The following is a 21940-nucleotide window of genomic DNA, read 5'->3' as shown; positions in this document are numbered from 1 at the left end:
TTACATGTATACAGTCTTACATTTACAACCGGCCCTTTGAGGGAAACCGTGATGCTGATGTGGCCCAGAGTGAAAATGAGTTTGACACCCCTGGTCTAGGATGTTATGTCATGCCAGAACGAATAGCTTTCATTATATCTGTTTTCAGTATATGACTTACAAACACAGTATATAAAAAATGCATACTAGGGAAAGACATTTGCTGCTGAAGACATAATACTTTTTTTTTAATTTTTTTTTTTATCATTTAACTTTGGTGTCTTAATATGTCAATGTAACATCTTGCATGGTTCAATTGCCCTCCACGTGTTCCCTTCTTAGTATGACAGCTGATGCAAAGACATGTAAAGTGATTGTGAATGTAATGTAAAAATGTAAAGTTGCTTCTGGTTGTAACATTAGTCGATGCACGATCACATCAGTATACACTGTTACTACTGACATATCCAGAAAGTTGAGGTGTTGCTTTTCACAGGGGCTCATTATTACAATCCCCGATATAAATTTGAATGTAGTAACTGGATTTCTCTTTTTAATTTTTAAACATTTCTTGCAGGTGTTCTGTTTTGTGTCTCCCTTTTCACCTGAATTTGATCATATTAAAACGCATGCTTGCATGTATCTGTCTGTTGTTCTTAAAGGAACTATGTTTTCTACCTTTTGTATCTCCAATTGGCAGTGCATTCTACTCACCACTAAAATTTAACAACTCTTCCGTAGTTCACATAGGAAGTGGTATGCAATTTACAGGAACACAATATTACAGCAGTTTCTTGTGAAATCATGTTCAAAAGCGACCAAACAGGAAACCATACCACCTACACCTACATGTCCTGCGAAAATGTTGCCGCTCATGCTGAGGGAGATGAGGAGCAAAAAACAGTGACGATGACAAAATACCAAGAACTCTAGGTGTGGTTATGCACAGAAAAGATGCTCAAATGTGAAGGAGCCTGAATTCATCATTATCATGACGGAAATCTACAAGGAATATCAACAGATTAGTGACGAAGGATGGAAACTGGATACATTCTGTTTTTTTTTATCTTTCCCATTTTCTCGGAGGGATGCTGTTCGGGAAACCGTCAACCAAAAAAAACAGGTACTGTGCTTTTGAATGTGGGTTTAAAAGGAAGCATGTATGTCATTATAAAGGGTGTCCTGAATCTGTTTATGTCTGACTGTACGATTGAAGTGAAACAGAAACACAACTCTCTCTAGGTCTTCAGCGAGATGCTACACACCAGCACTACAGAGCTGTGGAGGGGGAAATGTTCATGATGCCGTGCAATAAGTCTGTGAACCGGCACATGGACGTGGTGTGTTCCAGGACCGGAGAAGGAGCTGATGGTACATCCTTCGTCTGTGGGAGAGGGTTCCCAGCGGAAGCAAAACATTCTGGAAAGTACGCGTGCAGGTAAATAATCATGTTTCATTCCCCAGATGTGTCTGATTAAACTTAGTTTAAACAATGTTTTTCACTAATGTGGCAACTCACTTGTAAATACTTTGATGACGCGGAGTGGAACCACTTTAAAATATAGTATATTCATTAAGGGACTGGTAGATTGACATTTTTTCAAGTCTGTCTTAAATCAACACTCACATGCCCGTATGAACATTGAAAACCATAATAATAACCAATATTGCTTCTTAAACTTAGCTGTGGAGTTCATAATCAAGTCCCAAGAAAACACAAATATCCTAATCATTGTGTTTCTACTCCTAAACAAGTTGATATGTGCTCTTCAACAAATTTTGCTTAAGAGATGATGAACATGAATAATTGAAATATAGGCTGTGTGTTGTCAGGAAAATTAATCGTTGATTCCCTGCACACTTTTTATATATAATAGCTACAGTCTAAGTGAAGTCACAAGATATTGTCAAAGTCTGTTTACAGTTTTTAACCACTAGCACTATGGAGAGATGTTTTTCTGAGTGGGTCCATGTCTTGTTTGTTCACATACGAGAATGTGGTGCTACACAGTGCTGCCAATGGTTTCATACTGTTCCACTGACCTACACAGGTGGAAATATCTAGTTTCAGGTAATTATACACTAATAAAAACATAGTTATCAATATTATATTCTATTTATGCCAATAGCTCTTTGTAAGGTTTGTAAGTGTGCAATTAATGAACGGTGCCATTTCCATCAATCCACATCTGATATTTGGTCTCAGTAGTAAAGAGTTTGGCCTGTTTTTTAATTTACATGAACTACATGGACTACAGCAGTTGGGTGGCAAGACAACAATCCAGATTAAGGTTTACTTACATTAAGTCCTTAACCCAAAAATACTTTACTTAGCATTTACAAATGTTTAACATATATTTCATAAAGTCATTAGTTGCAACTTTAAAAACCTTTCTGGTATACTAAATAGCAAACAATGGTTGTGTGTGTGTGTGTGTGTGTGTGTAAATTGCATGTGGTTGAACTTCTATCAAGTGTTCAGGTCTATGCTGTCCAGTGGCAGCGAGTTGTTCTTCCAACTGCAGGTGGTGGAGAGGTCAGAGATCAGTCTGGAATGTGTCCAGCCTGAGCAGAACAGTATAGAGCTGTACGTTGATGTAGGTGGGAAAGTCCCCTGCCCCGGTCTCAATTGTAGTAACAACACACATGCCATCTGGTACAAGGTGAAGAACACACATGAACATCGTTATACGTCTCACTATGGAAACATATAAATCGCTGCAAAAACTCACAACATGTGTGCTTTCTTACAGGGTAACAAAGCTGTGTCTGAGCAGAAGAGATCCTCCTGTCAGATGGGGGGGACGTTACACCTCTGCCAAGTCAATAAACTTGATACTGGTGTATATTTCTGTGATCGACAAATAATTGAGCAAGGAGTCATCTGGACCTTCAGGAGGGCTGTTAACGTCAGAGCCTTACGTGAGTGCTATGTGTGTGTGTGTGTGTGTGTGTGTGTGTGTGTGTGTGTGGTAGAGGTTAAGAATGCGATAATACACAACTATACAAACATGTTATAATTACATTATATTATATTGTATTTAATAAATATTATCACAGTTATCACATGGCCACTTTGTACAGCAAAAAAGAGGAGCTGTGTTCACACCACCATGTATTTATTTTAGCAATGCTAGTGGACTCTAGGGATGGAAATGTTGGCCTGTTACTTGGTCGGTCAGTGGTCCAGGCTGAAATATCTTACCAAATATCCGTTGGTTTATTGCTAATAAGCAAATGTTAGTATGCTCAAATAAGATGAGGCCGTTCTTATTCTGTGTTTTTGTCTGTACTTGTGGACCTGTAACGCTAGCATGCTAACAGGTCCAGCAGCAAGCCACTTATCTTATCTTAATATAATAAAGAAAGAAACTACTACAATACAATAACAATTACATAACTTTTGTTACTTGTGGGATTATACACATAACCGGAGTTAAAAATGTTCGATCCCACATTTTTAGATCTTGTGACGTACTCACACAGGTGCTCTCATTAGCAATCTTTGCCACCCACTCTTACACAAAATTGTTTATTTGAAAAGATATGTGTATCGATGATATATGCTATAGTCAGATGTTTTTCCAACAGTATTTAAACATTTTAAACAGAATTACCTTTTCTTAGAATACTAGGGAAAACAGATATACTGTATATATTTGTTTACAATGAGGGATGTCTACACCCTATAATACAAACCACCATTTGCATGTTGGCATTTCAGACATGTTTGAGAACATCGACCTTTTGATCAGTTTCAACAAACTTTTTATCGGATGTGTGAGCTTCTAAAAGCTACTTACTAAAAATATTAAGAAAGAAGCCTTTGCTGAGGAAGTCACTACTTCATGATGGTTTTTTTCAAATTCAGTAAAAAGGTTAAAAGGAGATTGTTTTTGAACACTCACCCTCTAAATTGCTTCATATCTGGCTGCCTACCCCCAAAACCACAGGCTTTCTCCACTGCATGTGGTTAGCTGCCTGTGTGGTTACTCCAATCATTGCCCTACTGTGCAGGATGCTATGCATGCTTGAGATAGTTGTGGCGACAATACCTTCTAGTCTGTTTTGAGAACAAAAGGCATTAAAGGGTATCACAAGCAGGCAATTCTTCTTTAGTGTCCTTGCATGCAGCTTTTCATTATTATCTGTTAGCATGTTAGCATGACATTAGCGTTTAGCTCAAGGCTCTGCTGGCCCGATATACAGCCTAACAGATGGCATGGCTATTAGTCTGAAATGCAATACACCTCATTACTTTTTAATATATGATTTTCATTTAATTATGACACCTTGCATGCATACATGAAAAAGGAAATTCATAACAGTGCAACTTGTATTTCACTTTATTTCTTTGTTTGATTTTTTTTCATTTAGTCATTTTAAATCTTCCATACACAACTTGCCAAGCTGTTTCGTTGATTGGGTTATTGATTCCTCTTATCATATGAAGTGTTCTTACAGGTCTTACATGTGGGTGGTGTTGTGTGTCAAAGCAGAGCTCAGAACTGATTTGTACATTATGTATGTTTCTCAGAAATGAAGCTAGCGTAAGTTCATGCAGGACACGGAAGTCATACGCCCCCAGCTGTAACCAGCTGACAGCCAGCCAATTGAATCATAGCTTCCAATCGGCCACACACCAATCACAGCCCACTCTCACTTTAAGGTTTATTTAAATATGTTTCCCTCCTCACTGATTCATTCTACACCTACGTTACAGACCGTACTGCTGGCAAAGCTTTGCCTCCTCATCCCCAGCCTCCACCCGTTTTTAGTTCAGAGTTCATCTTTCATGGCAAATGGTTGAATTGTATTTTAAAAATGTACTTCGGCTCATTCCTGTAAACCCTTGGGGGTTATTGCTCGGTACTCCCCGTCTTAGCTTGGTAGCCGCTAGCTAATCTGGGGAGCATTCAAAGAGCGGAGCCATCATCGCCAAGTTTAACTGTATTTCCATTTGTTGCAATAAATGGTAAAAATCTATGACGAGAGTGTTCCTGACTGAAACATAGTAAACTAGACAGATTATTATGCAGAACTATCTGACTTTATCTCCCATGCCCAAACAGCTGCCGAAGCAAGTGACTCTCCCAATATTATTTATCCCAATGGCAACATAACAGAGAAAGTGGAGCTTGGTAAGTGTGTCCAAATGACATGACACAATCCCACAGCTGACTTAATAACTCATTCAGATGGTTTTAAAATGCCTTTTCGGAGCTATATCAGCTGTACGAATGGGAAAAACTATTCCAAGTTGTTGTCACTTAAAGCAAAACACTGTTAACACCACTATAATTAGCCTGTAACTGATACGCTATGCAGCAAACATCCCAGCGTTCACGTGTTCTGGTTTGTTGAAACTCACTTGTTGACAAGTTCCAAGAGTTGCCCACTCAAAGTTAGATCTTTTAGTTATAATGAACTCAGCTGCTATCTAACATTTCATTCTAATGTTGACTGGTTGTAATTGTTGACTTTTAATGCTCAACATGTTGCTGTAGCTTACATTTAGGCTACATATCTGCCCTGATGAGATGATGCTCTCATCTTTGTCTGAATGACTCATTTGTGCATCTTACAATTTGGTATGATTTTAAGACATTCAATTGTATTATCACTTTTATTATTTTATTAAGTGTTAAATTATAATGGCCATGTTTTTGTACCCATTCTAGGTCAACCTCACACTCTGATGTGTAAGGTACATTTTGATTTTGAGAGAGAGTTTTCACGGGAGGTGCTGTGGTACATGAATTACGGTAGCAACATGGAGAATATGACTCTACTACCAATGGAGGAGCAACAGTGAGTCACTGCAGTCCCTCAGTTATGTCTTAGCTAAAGCAAACATTGACAGTCTTTCATTATGCTGCACCAGTGATTGCTTGTTATATTGTAAACTTCTAAGTATGAGGATTCAGCTAAATGATAAGTATTCCTTGGGATGCAAGGGAGCTGAAATTCTTCCTCTGATTCAGACAGAGAGAGACATTTACAGTGTACGAGGTCATACGAAAAGCCATCATTAAAGAGGTGACTCCCGAACACTTGAACAACAGATATACCTGCATCGCCAGCAATATTGTCGGAAACAGCAGGGGCACCATTGAGCTCAAGGAGAAGATTAAAGGTACTGTTGTTTCAATTGTCACCATTATATGTTCTATTCATACAATATTTTATCATAACATTGTTACGTTGCAGCTCAAATAAACCTCATATCGCTCAAACTGAAAACGTTCTATCCGATAAAGTAAAAAATGTAACCAATCCAGTAAGCTGGATGGTGACACCATCCCTAAGGTAACTTTTCACACATAAGGCCACTGACTGATACCAACTGGAAGTTTGAAACATTAGTTTTAATTTTCTGCAGGCAATGATTAAAGCTAGACAAACCAATATTTTGTATTGGCAAGGGATCAAATCACTATGCTTAATATGAACGGGATCACTCTTATGATCTTCACTCACTTTCAGTTCACGTTTTTGGTTTTATGGCCTGCAACTGCCACTGGTTCACTCCAACTGCTCTCATCAGCATTGTTTTCATAATGTTTTTTTATCTACCCATCACCTGACGATAGATAGGGTGGGGGTGGAATCCAAAACTAAAGAGCTAAAAGGAGAGTGAATACTGGACACAAACATGGCTCTAAATGAATGCTAATGTTGCTCTGTGTCTGCTGGATGTGTAACATAGTAACTTCCAAGAAGTTCACCATATCAACTTCATATGGTGGTAATAAGTCAAGTCTGTGTTTAAAACTCAAACATTATTGATCCTTTAAAGACACAACACAATTCAATGTGCACATTTTTGACTGTGTTTCAGTGAAATGGCCATCACTGGTTGGGTATCCCATTGCTTCATTGCTGTTGGTAGCTGGACTAGGAATCGTTTTACATGTGAAATGGCTGGAAATACAACTTATCTTCAGATCCCACTTCCAACATGGAAAACATGATGGAGGTTAGAATGCAGACACACACACACACACACACCTCTGTTTTCATGACTTTTGGGGAAATTGCATTGACTTACATTCATTTTTCGGAGACTTCCCCAAACCCTAACCGCTACCAGCCTAATCTTAACTTTTACCCTAACCTTAAACCAAGTCTTCACCCTAAATGTAATAATTTACATTATGGGGAAGTGCAATTGTCCCCATTGTGTCCCCTCAAAAAAGCAAGTCCCCACAATGCGACTGTGTAATCAGATACATGTCCCCAGAAGATGGGTAAAACACACACACACACACACACACACACACTCCGTAGGGCTGATAACGCCGCTGGTCACGCCGCTTGCTAATCGCTCCAATAACAGCTGCTTCCTCCACAGAAATGCAGACTTTAACTGAACAACAGAGATAAAGACAAGTAGCTGCTTCTCTTTACAGGATGTGGGTTATTTTATAAAGCCTGAGCAAAAAATTAAGATTTGTTTTCAGCTTATTCAACCCTACAAAGCATTAAATTAATGAAGTAACTGAAATATTATCATAATACTTTGAAGTCCTTACCTAAATCCACTATATGTGCTCGGACACTATATTGCACTTCATGTGGTATTGACAAAAACAAACGAATCACTTCACTTCAAAGTGTTACTACATTTGCACGAGGAACAAAAATACATGCAAGAATGCAGGTTTAAATGTCTGTTCTGTTTTGGTTTCAAAAATTTTCTTTCACGTCCACCACCAATCAGATGAGAAAGAGTTCGATGTGCTTCTGTCGTATGTGTGGAGCCCGCCATCAGCAGAGGTGATGGGAGTTTCGACGCTTTCCTCCCAGAGAGGACCTGACACTGATGAGGAAGGTAGGCCAACGTGTCCTGTGCATGATATCTGGATTTTATTGTCATGTAACTACACTGGAAGAGTAAATTAGCAATGACTTTTATTTGCAGCATGTTTATCCTGCATGGACCCGCTGAACACTGAGGAGGGTAAGTCCACCCAGAGGCCACTAGAAGTGGTGCTGCCCCAAGTGTTAGAGGACCGGTGGGGGTATCGCCTCTGTCTGCTGGAGAGGGACGTGGTTCCTGGAGGAGGTCAGAGGATCAAGTGTGTGTGTGTGTGTGTGTGTATTGACCGCAAATGTTCCTGATGGTTCCCATTTTGTATTGCAGCATATACAAATGATGTGGTCCTTGCAATACAGAGAAGCCGAATGCTAATCTGTCTCCTATCAGCTGACTACCTCTCCAACAGCAATGCTGTGTTTGTGCTGGAATCGGGAGTCCAGGTAGGAACTACATTTCACAGAAAGCAAAGGACAAATGCCACGTTCATGTCGGAGTTATCGTAACTAACAACTTCTGGGAAACTCCAATTTTTCTGAAAGCTCTGATATGTGGAATTTGTCGCTTCATAATATGGAGGTGTCAGAAAACCAAACAAATATGGATGCTTCACATTTGCCAAAGACAGTCTTTCAATATTATTAAAGCCAAATTGATATGGTTTATATTGTCCATGCACATTATTTTAATCCCCACAGGACCAACTCTGTAATCATACAAACGTCCAGATGACTTGGGTGCTCCTGAGTAATTAATTATTGGATTCTTTCTCATCCCTTCGATAGATAGTTATTTAGTTACACTTAATTTATCCCCAGAGGGAAATTAAAACATCCATCCCACATGACGTGAACATGGCATAAGCACAACGCCAGTGTTGACACAGGAATTAGAGTTGTTATACTGGATGTTGAAAAACCACAACAAAACATTGTCTTTTCCATAAAAGTTAACAGATAAATAGACCTACTATAGACCCAGGGATTCTGCAGGGTTCGCACATAAATTTAAGTAAATAAATAAAAAAAATGTAAGACCTTGTAAATACCACAGAATGCAGTTTAATACCCGTTCTGCGTTCATACCGGCCAAAGTATGAAAATGTGACGGAAAACCAGTAAAGATCTAATTTTTTGTACTTCCCAGCAGTACATTAAACTAATTCCTAACAATAAATAATTACTTTACTGCAACCACTATTGAATATAAGGGGATAAAATCAATGGATGGATTCAAATACAAAATATAATTTTTCACAATAAGTTTTTGCTCAAATGTACACTTGTATTCTCCATTATGAGACAATGACTTTCCTAGCCACTGTAGTTTGCAGTAGTGACAGTGTTTGCTGCAGATATGTTGTCACTGACTGAAACTTAACAGTGCCCTTTTATATTGCAAGAAACTATTGTCCTCTGGTTTGAGTTCCCAGCAACATAAATCCTGTATGAATCTCAAATAACCATTGGTTTCCTTCTATTGATATTCTTACATAAACTAAAACCAGTGGGGAGTGGATGGTAGGACAATCTGTCATCTATGTTGTGTTGAGTGGTTACATTTCTTTTTTTTTATGACATAATGTGTATTATTTTTTTTAAACCACCATTTGTATTGTTCAAAACACAAATCATCAGTGATTTGCTACTTTGTCCATATCTTCAGGTTTTGCTGCAAGACTCTACCCTCAAACTCCTGCTGATATGGACCAGTAGAGCCTCAGCATCCCTCATCCAGCCGGACTCCCCGCTGCCCACCCTGGTCCAAAGGGCCTTGAAGGTGCTACCCAGTCTGGATTGGACCTCAGGCAAACCCACCAGCAATTTCTGGAGGTCTTTGAAGAAGGCCATGCCTGATCAGAAAGTGAAGCTGGTTTCACTCATGCAGAACCAGAAACATTTTATCCTGCAGTGATTTACAGCGTTTTTATTTTACAATGCAGCCCGTTACTGCATTCTACACACCTGATCTTTGATTTCCATCTGTATCAAAAATAAACTTTCAGTTAAACAGTGCAAATCAATCAATTATCAACTCTACAAGCATTAAAAATAATCAATATAAGGATGTCTACTGTTGGGAACGTAGAGGAGCGTGTTTGGGTTATCAGCATCTAAGAAACTAAATTCTCGACATCAATAGAATTATTAATGTCAGTAACAATTATTAATAATAACGGGGCACCACCCTGCGGACAGGGACCAATAACCAAACTATAAACTAAGTCTCATAATTAGTGTTCACTCACGATATTAACAGTCTGAATTCTATTACACGTTTGGAGTGAGAGTGAAGGTTTGAATTCGAGCACATGCCACTACATCCAGTTATTATTACACACATATGCACAAGTAATCACAGACGACTGCTCTTTAAAATATAAGTTTATTAAATAAAATAATAAATGATCAAATCAAGTAATATCAAAATCAACAAACAATATCATACAATTATATGTCTAATACCTAAAGTCAAATGAATAAAGTGGGGTAAGGATATGTATATAGATATATGTACATGTGTGAGCGAGTGTGTGGAAACGAAGGGGGGGCCTACTCAAACAGTGATGGTACAAACCTAAAAAGGGGCGTGTGAGCCTACACGCACAGATGGCGGAGTCTAGGGACCCGCGACAAGATAGCTGAGAGGTGGCTACGTGTAACCACGTGGGACGGCGCACAATGTGGGTTGGGACAATAGATTACGCGACCACGTGTCTGAGAGGTTCACCGGAAATCAGTGAATCTGACTATGTGTATGCGGGTTAGTAGGAAGAGAGGTAGACAGCGAGAGAGAGACAGAGAAGCTCTGAGCGCGGTGCTGCAGTGAGAATGTGAGGAACAGCTGATCACTGGTAAACTCTGCGGTCGGATTCTGAACCGACCGGTCACGCTGGTACGGTGATAGTTGCGGTTCTAGATCTCACTCACAGAGCCGAAGAAGAGAGAATGAAACCAAACAAAACAGATCTTTATCACTGCGGTGAGATGCGAGTATTGCCCTCTTATCACCCCGAAACTCGGTAGGTGAGACGAGGCTCCGCCACCGTGGTTTTGGTCTTTGAAGTGATAAAATCACAACCTCCACATCCACTAGCAGCGACGGATCTAATGCAAACAGTTACAGCAGGAAATACACAATATAACGGGACTCCGTGGGCCGCGATGCTTGCGCAATAACACGTTATAAAACGACAGTAACTTACATGTGACCTGATAGGATTTGATGAGGCCGCGGTTCCTCGTGAATCTTGTTGCCAGGACGAGGTCCGGAGTGAAGAGGCCTTGTGGACCTCCTCACATCAGCATGTCTGGACAGAAGAGCCTTGTGGATCTTCTTGTCCCCTGGACGAGACACGCGTTGGTGTCAGGAGGCCTTGTGGACCTCCTGACACCAGCGTGTGTCCGGAGTGAAGAGGAAGAATGAAGCTGTGCTCTGGCTTATAAACCAGGTGGCACAGCCAGTGGGGGGCCCTTTCTTGGCCAATGAGGGACCAGCATCAGGTTTCTGCTGGAGCTGGGGGGTGTGGTCATCCGGCATGAGGTTTCTTGCAGACCCCAGGTCAGGCGTTTTGGTGAAAGGAAGGAACATGGCTGCTCCTTTGTTTGAAAAGCACGTGTGAAGGTCTCAGCCAGCCAGGAGAGCAGGGTCAGATCCCAACACTACTAATATGTTGATAAACAAAATATAAAATCCCAAAAAGATGGATGCTATTAACAATTTAACTCAAACAACCTTAAATGAGTCTCTTTCTATATAAGTTTAAGCAGAGAAAACATATGCTGTGGGATGTAGTTCATGTATCATCACAGCAGACATGTCAGCAATAAACATTTGACACATAATCATTCAAATTTTTTATTTGACTGACGTTTAAATATGTAATGAAGAGAGTTGTTTGATGAAACAGGTCGGAGCACTGGATGTGATTCATTTGGGAAAGCACAACAGTCAGATAGCTCACAGAGTTTATATTTTTTAATTAAGGGAATTTTCCAAAAGTCAGGCACAGGAGAAGCAACCACATTTATCTGAACTGAAAGGATTGGCGTATTAATTCTGAAGTTTGGGCTTGCTGATGTTAAAAGTGGCAATGAAAAATGTTTTGAGTACCTAATTATTGCTAATCTGCATTGTAACCTGACAGTTCCTCCCCAAAGTCAAAACATGTTTTGTTTTTTTTTACCTGTAGTGCTATTTATTAATCTATATGGTTTTGGTGTGAGTTGCCTTGTGTAGGAGACATCAGCTGTAGAGATGTCTGCCATCTCAAGAAAAAGATGGAACTATATGGCACTCTGCTTGTGGTGCTCAAAGTGCCAAAAAAAAAAACACATTAGTTATCCTGTTGTGAGGAGTTTCATGTAGGAACTATTTTCTTTCTACCAAACTGCACCAACCAACCTGATCACAGAGCGGGAGCAAGAACGCATCTATACTGCTAGCTCGCCTAGCACCACTGAGCTAGCTAATGTTACTGCTCAGCTGAGGAGGACGCTCTTGCGCGTGCACGAGCCTCTTGTCCATGAGTAGATGCACGCTCTCTTCTGCACTGTTGTGATACGGTTGGAGGGTGTAGTTTGGTAGAAAGAAAATAGTTCCTACACAAAACTGCTCACAACACGGTCTGTTGAATATTTTGATTAACCTGTGTCATGATTACTGAAAAGAGACATTCCTGTTGAGTTTTTCAAATGTATTGTTTTGGCACTTTGACCACCACAAGCCGAGCGCCGTATAGTCACTTTATATTCGAGAGCAGGCAGACAATTCTACGGCCACATCTCCAAAACTAGGCAACTCACACCAACACAATCTAGATTGATTAGTAGCACTACGGGTAAAAGGAAATATATTTATTCATATTTTTGGGGGGTGAACTGTCCCTTAAATATGACTGTTACCAGCACCCTGGTAACTCCGTGACTTCACAGTTGTCAACTAAAAGCACATTAGCAGTCCTGTCATTGTGAACATAACAAAAATTAAAAAAAAAAAAATCACACACATTTTTTGCCAGATTCCGTAAAGCAGACTTACAGAAACACAGCATTGAACAAGCAAATCCAGAAATACTGGCACAAAGCTCAGACAAAACAAACTGCCCATGAGGCGTCACAGCTGGTGAAAACAAAGCATTGTACATCGATGCTGAGAAACTAAATGAACCAACAATCCATGTACGTCGAGTCGAAGCCGCCCACGCACAATAACATAACTCTTAAACACACACACTGCCATTTGTGGATTTAAAAATAAAACATTATCACAGTTCTATGTACGTTTTATACAAATATTTGACAAGCGACACTTGCTCAGGACCACACCCAACCAGCTTCAGATAGGAACAAAAGGGGAATGAGGGCGCTACGATGTTAGATTTTTTTCATTATCCAGCTGAAAACAACCTTATAATTCTACACAGTTTAAATGGCTATTTTGTTTGTCCCATATCCCCCCCCCCCCCCCCTCCCCCCGCACCTCTCATCACAGAGGGTTGACACACTGGTACCGCTCCTCTCACTTAGTGTCAGCCGGTAGTGGTTAGAAACGTAAACTTGAGTTCAGTCACTGAGTATCGAAGGCTTAAAGTATTCCTCATTGCATGTCCACAAAGCTGAGAAGTTGTCAAAACCGAGGGTACAGTGAATAATCCTTTGAGCCTTCGTAGATATCTCTGACATGGTTTAAACTATACAAAAGCATCCATTAGTCACAAAAACTGTGGTAGTCATTTACAATTTGTCTGCTTGGGCCTTCATCTTCCTCTCCCAAAGTTTTTGATGATCAGAGAAACCCTGCTTGCCCTTGTTGAAGGAATTAGGTCCCGCAGAAGTTGGTGTCTCCCTAAAAAGATAGCAGATCAGTCATGTCACAAATAACTTAATTCGGGAAAAAAAAAATTGATAAAAGCAGAAGCTGAGGGAAAAATTATAAAGTACACCATGTATCTGTGTGGTTATACCTGCCAATGTTCTTCATCCTCATCTTTGCTTCTGGGGGCATCTCCTCGGGTTCACTCTGCGCATGGCATGAGAGAGTTTAAATCAGCCTCTGCATATATGTTTAAGGATTTCTACAACTAGGACATTACTGTGTGTATGTGTGTCTGTTTGCGCTCTTACGTCATCCTCATCTTCGTTAAAAACAGACGCCAGCCCTGACTTTTTTGGAGGAGCTGACGGTGGGGGCTCTTTGGGTTTCTAGAACAGATTGCAGATGTGAGATATAGGGAACCGAAAAAGCATCACACCTCTTCACTCTGTTCGTATAATTCAAAAGAAACGATGGTAAAACGTATCAAATGTGAGATTTTGCAGCTGTTCTTCACTTGATAAATAAATGGAATCATTTAATCAATGGACAGGCTGTGCGTTCAGGCAGTCACTACGCAATGCTGCACACTCACTGTTGCTCCAAGTTTGATAGATATGGGGTTCGACTTCTTCCCCATCGGACTGCTCATGCTAAAGCCTATCTTGGAGACTTTGCGGGGGGCTGGTGGGTCCTCTGAGGACTCGTCCTCGTCTTCAGGTGCGAGATGCTCGGATGTGCGTTTGCCCGCGGTCCCTTCTCCTCCCACAGTGCTACAAGAGACAGGCTTAGTGTTCACTCTGTCCTCCTCCTCCTGCGGCCCTGCTTGAGGCAAGACAACTCAACAAGGTGAACAACCGTTTCCTGTGAACTTGAGAATAATAAAAGCTATCACCTTTACCTCTGTTCCTAACGTTACGTTTCTTGCCATTAACTAACCAAATATTAACTTAAGTTCTTACCGTTGTGTTATCAGTTAACTTAGTGTTTTAAAAGTCCACATAGGGACTGTGTGTATGAGTAACGTACATTAGGGTCTGAGAGCAGATAACGCTGTTACTAATATGGTGTTATTAACCTGTGCTAACTAACTTGCACACTAGCTAGGCTAATGCCAGTTTAGCAAACTAACAAGACACCTTCCTGCTGCAAGATAGGCGTTGCTTTATACCCTGTCTAACGTTAGAAGTATCTTTAGCTTGGTAGTTACTGCCCATCGCCTTTACATAGCCAAATAGGGAACGTTAATACAAATGAAACTGTTACTCCGCGTTAGCATTAGCTAGCCAATGATACGTAGCTAACATTAAGTTAGCTTAGTGAAGTTGTACGAACAATTCCTCTGTCTAACATTAGCTAGGGACACTTTTAATGGATAGGCAGCAACTCGAGCTAACGCTAAATACTTCCTATTTCTCAACCACATTTACACGTTAAAACAGCATAAATATCACCTCCGTCGTCGGTGCCACCTCTTCTGTTATGCTCGTAATCCGCCATGATTTCTTCTGTGAAACTCTCTCCAGCTCATGCCACTGCACTCCTCCAGCGCTGTGTAACAAACATGCTCCATGCAGACTGTTTTTAGAGAAGAAGAATGAAGAAGACCTGTAGAGTAAAGAACTATTCAAGTAACAGTTTGACTAATGATTGGAAATTAAATATCATTAAGTCAATTTGTAGTGGAACATGGGGGTGTACAAGTACAAAAAAATCTATTTATCTTTTCAGTAATGATCAAAGACGTTGTTTTCTCGAGTATAAGTACAACAGGATATTGGCAGATCCCTTTTTGCACATATTTATTTGCACAATAAGGGGGGGTGAACATCTTGTGCATTTATGGGAGGAGTAGAAAAAACCAATAATAAATCTGCCCAGTTGATAAAGCGCTAGAATTGTTCGATGATTTTATCTAAAAAACAGGATTAATAGCTGTACATTATCGGGTAGGTAGGGTAGAATTTAATCTTGGATCTTCACTCCGAAACAAAGGTGGCGGTAATGTACTTTATACGCTGGTTGTCAACCTTCTTTAAAGCCAAGAAGAAGAAGAGGAAGAAGATGGAGAAATATGACAGTAAGCTAATTTGGTAAACAGACAGCTAGCTGGTAAGAATAAAGACGTAACGCCACCAATTATAGCATAGGTTTGTTATGTTGAGCTGTTCATTGTGTTAGGTAGTCAATAGAAATTACAAAGCGATTTGGGCTAACGTTAAAAATGGAAGTTTATGTGGCATTTTGGCAGTTGTAGCCTGGAAGTAGCTTATGTTAGATGTTGCTGATGTGCTATGCTAGCTGACAGCTAACAGCTAACGTTTGTTGACACTTTGTAAGCTTTCGTACCATATGTTTCTCTCCAATGGACCAAAAGGTTATCGCGTAGTTTGCTTTCAATAATGAATGTTTCAGCTAATAAGTAGAATTGCATTTTCTTTCTGTATTTCTCTGGCTGTCATTCTCAAATAACTTTTTTATTTGTCCTATTTCTCCCAGGCCCTTAAAAGCTTGGCGTTAAACAATGTACCAGTCAAGATGGGGCAGACCATGTGCATATGCTCCCGTGGCTCATTCACCATTGATAACAAAAAATATTACTTTGTCCAGAAACTAGATGAAGGGTAAGATAACATTTTGAAGTTGATGTATTAAACTCCACTTAACTCCACCTTTAAATTTAAGCGTGATGATATTTTATTTTTCTGTCAAGAAACCATTTAAAACCACATCACTGAGCCTCACAGTTGCACTGGGTGACATCTATCTCATTACAATGAACACGGACACTGTGCGTTATTTTAAGTCTATCCTCCATACACTGTCCCTGATACAATTAATACTAACTAGAAATCCAATCCATGCCCACACAAATGCACTATTTATTCCTCTTTGAGGCCCATCTTTGATAAATACAGTCCTCAGCTGTTATGGTAAATTATTTAGACTTTTAAAAAATGAAACTCCAATCTCTATAATCCAATCTCTCTGTGTCTTCTCGTTAGGGGGTTCAGTTATGTGGATCTGGTGGAGGGGGCCAAGGATGGACGCTTCTACGCCTTGAAGAGGATCCTGTGCCATGACCGTGAAGGCCATCAGGAGGCTCAGACAGAAGTGGACATGCATCAGATTTTTAATCACCCCAACGTCTTGAGTCTGGTTGCACACACCTTTGTTGATCGTGGAGGCAAGACTGAAGCTTGGTTACTTCTGCCTTATATCAGAGTAAGTTGGTGCAGCAGCTAGTATAACCAAAATAACCCTGGTGGAAATGATCTGATTCTGATATGTTGGTGCGTTTGTGTGAACAGAAAGGCAGTCTGTGGTCTGTTCTGGAGAAGCTAAGAGACAAGGGGAGCTCAATGCCTGAAAAACAGATTTTGCAAATCCTGCGTGGCATCTGCTCTGGACTCAAGGCCATTCATGAAAAAGGCTATGCACACAGGTAATCTGTCTTCACATGCACGCACACATAAAAACAAACATTTGCCCAGCATAAAGACTTTTGTGCTGGCTTGGAGTGCCACACCAGAGTCTGTTTGAAGTCCTGGAGTCACTTCTGATCATAGTATACACCCTGCACTGTGATCAAAAAGCAGAAACGGATTCAAAGGGATGGATTTACCTCGATTGCTGCTGACAAGCCAGCACCGGCTTCTCTACAGGCTAATAGACATTATGTCTTTCCTATACCTGATTATTGTAATACATTCTTTATTGGCACATAATCTCTCAGATAGGGGCACATAGTCGTGAAAAAAAGCGTCTAATCTAAATATGAACCACTTCAGTTTACTAAATGACCATCTTTTAACATTCATGTTATTATTTACTCAGAGACCTGAAGCCCACAAATGTGCTTCTGGATGAGGATGACAGGCCGCTTCTGATGGACCTGGGCTCTATGAACCGTGCCAGGATTGAGGTAAGGGCACAAAGTCTATAAAGATGTTGTTACATTGTACCGATCACTTTAGAAGCATTGATACTATTTGTCAAAGCCCAAATGAGTTTATTTTAAGCCTGAGATCACTTTGTTCTTTATGCAGCACCAAAAGCAAAATGCTGTGTTGTTCATGAGGTTGGATTCTTAATGTGTAAGAACAGAGTGCACCACTTCCATTATTTCATCTGTGATATTAAACAGTAATGGACATTAATGTGAAAGTAATGCTTTTACTGTAGTAAGACATTTAAAATATTTCAGAATCTTTTATCTACAAGAAAGTGGTCTTAAATTTAAGACCGAGGGATGAAAGCAAGCTAAGACAAATGGCAATAGTGGGTCATTTCTAACCTCTTAACATTTAGTGCCAACTTATCCTTTTGAAGATAATGTCAATACTCACTAATCTATTATTTCAGAAGGGAGGTCCCGATTCTTTCCTCTAGATGGCAACGTTTTAATGCCAATAAACCACATATTCAAAATATCATGCTCATTCATTTCTCAGAATACAGCTTTCTGGATGTTTTACTAATGTAAATAGAGATGTATCAATTAGAAGCCTAAGTCATGTCACTTGGGGTTAATCTTAAAGCACAATAAATTCCACAGTTTTCTGCCTGGAGGAAGTTTCGTAAATGCTTCCAACAATGTTTGTTGCTCATTTTAGCGCATAGAGCTTGTATAAGTTCGTCATGATCTTTTTTACATGTTACGTAAGTTTATTTGATCATATCTGTGCTGTTGGAGCTAACAACACTGATTGTCCCCCTTGAAACACTCATATTGGACTTATAACATTTAGCTGTTTTTTTTTTCCTCTACGCAACGGACATAATTATAAGAGAAAAAGTCACTTTACATGTATCAATCTGATACTTTCCTCCAAAGCGACATAATCCATGTAAGTGCACGAATTTGTCAAGTATTTACATAACATTTCAAGAGTGTTATGCAACCTTTTTGTTTTCATTTTGTATACACTAGGTCCTCTATGTGTTCCTTACCCTGTAATTAATTTAATGACACTGAGTTAATTTCAGGTTAGAGGAACCAGAGAAGCCATGACCATACAGGACTGGGCAGCCCAGCGATGCACCATTTCTTACAGGGCTCCTGAACTCTTTAATGTAGAGAGCCACTGCATTATAGACGAGCGCACTGATATCTGGGTAAATACTATTCTTCATTCCCTTTGTATGTTGTGCTTGTTGTTTTCTGCTCTCTGAGACCAAGTGCTAATGCTACTGTGGATCCTTCGCTGACTACTTCTTTCTCTCATCTTTCGATGTCTTCTCACACTCCTCCAGTCACTCGGCTGTGTGCTTTACTGCATGATGATGTTGGAGGGGCCGTATGACATGGTGTTTCAGAAGGGGGACAGCGTTGCCCTGGCTGTCCAGAATCCAGTGACCATCCCACAGTCCTGCAGGTCAGTTATAACATCACCTTACAGGGTTACTTGAAGAAAGTTTCCTGTTAATGTTTCAGTTTCTGTTTTTCTTAATTTACTAAAAGCCATTGTTTGTCTGCAGCAAAGTTTTTTTGAGTTTTAGATTGTTTTTGTTGCGTATGAACTCGGCTTTGTCCTGGAAACCTCACTTCCTGTTCCATTTTGTGCAAAATATACAGAATTCATATTAATAATGATCCTGTGATTAGTGGTAATGATGCATGCTTGTGCTTAAGATTGAAAGTCACTCATAAAGGTTTGTATAACTAAATACAGATCACACTTAATTAGTTTTTTGTTTGTCTTGCGCCCAGCTACTCGCAGGGCCTGCAGATGCTGCTGAGCTCCATAATGGTGTCAAATCCCCAGGAGAGACCAAACGTGAACTGGGTTCTTGACCAGGTACAGGACCTGCAGAGTCGCAGCCCCAACACCCAAACCAACATGGTCTGACCTTGCACGGTGCACTGAATGTGGGATCTTTGAAACCTTTGCACACTTAAATGAACGTCTATTATTTTGAGCTAAAAAATATTTGTTTTATTTATTGACTTTAGTGTAAAAGCCTGGGTGCAGACTTTCTCTAAGTTTGGGGAGCTTGGCAACATTTACTTTGACTCGTGTAATCCAGCCTGCGTATCCCAGTGGACGCTTGCAGACTTTATCTGAAGAATCTGAAAGGCCCTGCAATATAGTACACAATGCTTCTAATAATTAAGTGGCTTTACCTTGTCCCCACTTTTATTTTGTTCAATGTGGAGCTGGAGCTAGCAGCCTGTTATCTTAGCTCAGCATAACCACTGGGAGGTGGGGGATGCTGCTAGCCTTCTAAAACTCTCTAGTTATCATGTTATGTCTTGTTTGTTTAATTTGTACAAAACTAAAATGTAAAAACAACGATTGTGGTTCTGTGACTATAATATGTTAGTTAGTGAGCTTTAGAGGTGCTGGTAGGCTGATTTTGTTAGCTTTGGACAGAGCCAGGCTAACTGTCCCCCCCCCCCTGTTTCTAGTCTTTATGCTAAGCTAAACTAACCGTCTGCTGGCAGTAGCCTTAGCGTAAAAGTATATTTTTTAAAGATTCCTTTAAATAAAAATAAAAAAAAGAAAGAAACCGTTTTTGTCTTAAAATTGTAGTTTGCATTTTTAATGAGAAAAGGGATAACATAAAAGCTTTGCCAAACTTCCCGGTGTGTGAAAGCTACCGAGTTCAATACATATCAGATTTCATTCCCTACCTAGAAGGAAAATGGTCCAGTTCCCTTAAATTTATTTTGTATATGTGTAACATATTGCGGTTACACATGTGTGCTGTAATCATGGATAAACAACTCCGCCTTCAGCTTTCCTCACACCTTCACTTGCACTGTTTGTCTCTACGGGTGTAGAGTTAAGAGGCAGAGTTCTCCTCACCTGCTATGCTGCATTCAAACACACAGAGGTGCTCCACCATCACAGTCCCCTGCTCCACACATCAACATGGGGATGTTTCTGTCTGTACTGTTGATATGGTGTGAATGGGCTCTTTGTGAAACAGCAAAGTGTCTGCTTGTGTAAAAATAAAAAAGAAAGGGGTCAGTCACTTATACCATTAAATAATAATTTTTAATCAGTTTAAGGAGTGACTTGTTTTTATTAATTAAGTCAAAGTCATTGTCATATTATTTCTGCCATTGCAGTTTAACCTTTCACTGTATTGTCTTTTTAAACTGTTTTTGTCATTACAGCTCTGCTTATGTTAAATTCTGGGTTTCCTGTCGTATGAATGTGGTCTCACACTTTTGTTCTCTCAGGGTTCACCCACATCTCAAAGGGCCTGGCAGTCTGAAGCAGTAGACCTAAATGGTACCATTTTAATAGCATTATTGGATGAAATAACACTTTGGGCATTTAAGTTAAGATGAAAGCTTTTGTGACTGTAATGCGGTGATATTGGTAAGAACTAAAAAAATAAATCCTTGGTGGTTAACTTATACAGTTAAATGTTGGAATGGTTATTGGTATACTGTTTGAATATGTTATCTTTTTTATGCTAAGTTTGGATGTGTCGGATGACTATGAATTTTTCTGAGCTAAGACTGATATCATGCAGCTGGTAAACTAAGGATTTCTGTAAGTGTGTACTGATGAAGTTCACAGATATCAATAAGTAAGAGTGTGTGTTGTTTGATTATGGAAACAATTGAAATTCAGTTTCATCTCTTATTCATTGCACAGTAAAGGATAAATAAACATTAAATATGTAGCGCTCTGTATACACTTTTTAATATAATTGTGAGATAAAACCACATCCTACAATAAAGAGTAGTTGGTCAACAATAGTATTTGAGTCAATAATCAGTTACCTGTATTTCTTAGTCAGCATGATGTTTACAATATGGCCAACAGTATTTAAACAGCACTTGTAATTATACAGCTAAGAAGTCTCCATCGACAAACATTTGCAGTAAAACGGGTTGAACTGAAGAGCTCGGTTACTTTAACCCGACAGTGGGACGCTTTCCAGTAAGTCAGGTCATCAATGCTCTGTGTTGGAGGAAGTATTCAGATTCTTTACTGAGGTAAAGTTAGTAATACTGTAGTATAAAATATCCGTTGCAAGTCGCAATTTAGTGAAAGTATGTATCAAAAGTTAAAATATTATTAATTCAGACAATGTAAATGTGTATGTATTCTATTATTGCATTATTACTACATTAGTATTACTGATGCATCGATGTGTAAGTAGAATTTGATTGTTGTAGTGGATCATGTTAACTAGTTTAATCTATAGCAAAGCATCATTTATAATCTAATGTGTTTTTTTTAAGGTAAAGTAATTATGAACTAAAAAAATAATTTACTTGTGTATTTGGGGCTGAGTAGAATTATACAGGTGCATGAAATGGAAACAGAAAATTACAAATAGTTAAGTATTTTATTTAGGGAC

General features: G+C 39.5%; 3 protein-coding genes across 7 annotated transcripts; 2 read left to right on the top strand and 1 right to left on the bottom strand.

Moving 5' to 3' along the window:
• Positions 1–809: 809 nt before the first annotated feature.
• Positions 810–9838, top strand: LOC116383246 (interleukin-18 receptor accessory protein-like). 3 transcript variants are annotated; one of them, XM_031846948.1, is made up of 12 exons: positions 810–1102; positions 1222–1417; positions 2477–2642; positions 2733–2901; positions 5052–5120; positions 5661–5790; positions 5964–6115; positions 6821–6958; positions 7703–7813; positions 7904–8047; positions 8126–8241; positions 9464–9838. In XM_031846948.1, exons 1-12 carry the CDS (start codon positions 1015–1017, stop codon positions 9710–9712), a joined length of 1728 nt encoding a protein of 575 aa, XP_031702808.1. In that variant the 5' UTR covers positions 810–1014; the 3' UTR covers positions 9713–9838. The 3 variants fall into 3 exon arrangements, with proteins under 3 accessions (XP_031702808.1, XP_031702807.1, XP_031702806.1); XM_031846947.1 differs by lacking the exons at positions 810–1102; positions 1222–1417 and having other exon boundaries at positions 1443–2642; positions 7904–7942; XM_031846946.1 differs by lacking the exons at positions 810–1102; positions 1222–1417; positions 5052–5120 and having other exon boundaries at positions 1443–2642.
• A 1804-nt stretch (positions 9839–11642) lies between these two features.
• On the bottom strand, positions 11643–15154 carry pcnp (PEST proteolytic signal containing nuclear protein). Its single transcript, XM_031846486.1, has 5 exons — positions 15067–15154; positions 14208–14434; positions 13924–14001; positions 13764–13819; positions 11643–13645 (listed from the first exon to the last, which is right to left on the bottom strand). Exons 1-5 carry the CDS (start codon positions 15110–15112, stop codon positions 13534–13536), a joined length of 519 nt encoding a protein of 172 aa, XP_031702346.1. The 5' UTR covers positions 15113–15154; the 3' UTR covers positions 11643–13533.
• A 429-nt stretch (positions 15155–15583) lies between these two features.
• On the top strand, positions 15584–20629 carry stk16 (serine/threonine kinase 16). Of its 3 annotated transcripts, none has more exons than XM_031846001.1 (8): positions 15584–15692; positions 16112–16236; positions 16618–16837; positions 16924–17057; positions 17450–17537; positions 18602–18730; positions 18869–18990; positions 19326–20629. In XM_031846001.1, exons 1-8 carry the CDS (start codon positions 15687–15689, stop codon positions 19462–19464), a joined length of 963 nt encoding a protein of 320 aa, XP_031701861.1. In that variant the 5' UTR covers positions 15584–15686; the 3' UTR covers positions 19465–20629. The 3 variants fall into 3 exon arrangements, with proteins under 3 accessions (XP_031701861.1, XP_031701862.1, XP_031701864.1); XM_031846002.1 differs by having other exon boundaries at positions 15584–15724; XM_031846004.1 differs by lacking the exon at positions 15584–15692 and adding an exon at positions 15693–15762.
• The last annotated feature ends 1311 nt before the right edge of the window (positions 20630–21940 follow it).

The sequence above is a fragment of the Anarrhichthys ocellatus genome, unplaced genomic scaffold, assembly GCF_004355925.1.
Source record: "Anarrhichthys ocellatus isolate YVR2014 unplaced genomic scaffold, GSC_Weel_1.0 scaffold6, whole genome shotgun sequence".
NCBI lineage: Eukaryota > Metazoa > Chordata > Actinopteri > Perciformes > Anarhichadidae > Anarrhichthys > Anarrhichthys ocellatus.
Note: the sequence above shows the minus strand (reverse complement) of the source record. Positions and strands in the feature narration are given on the sequence as shown.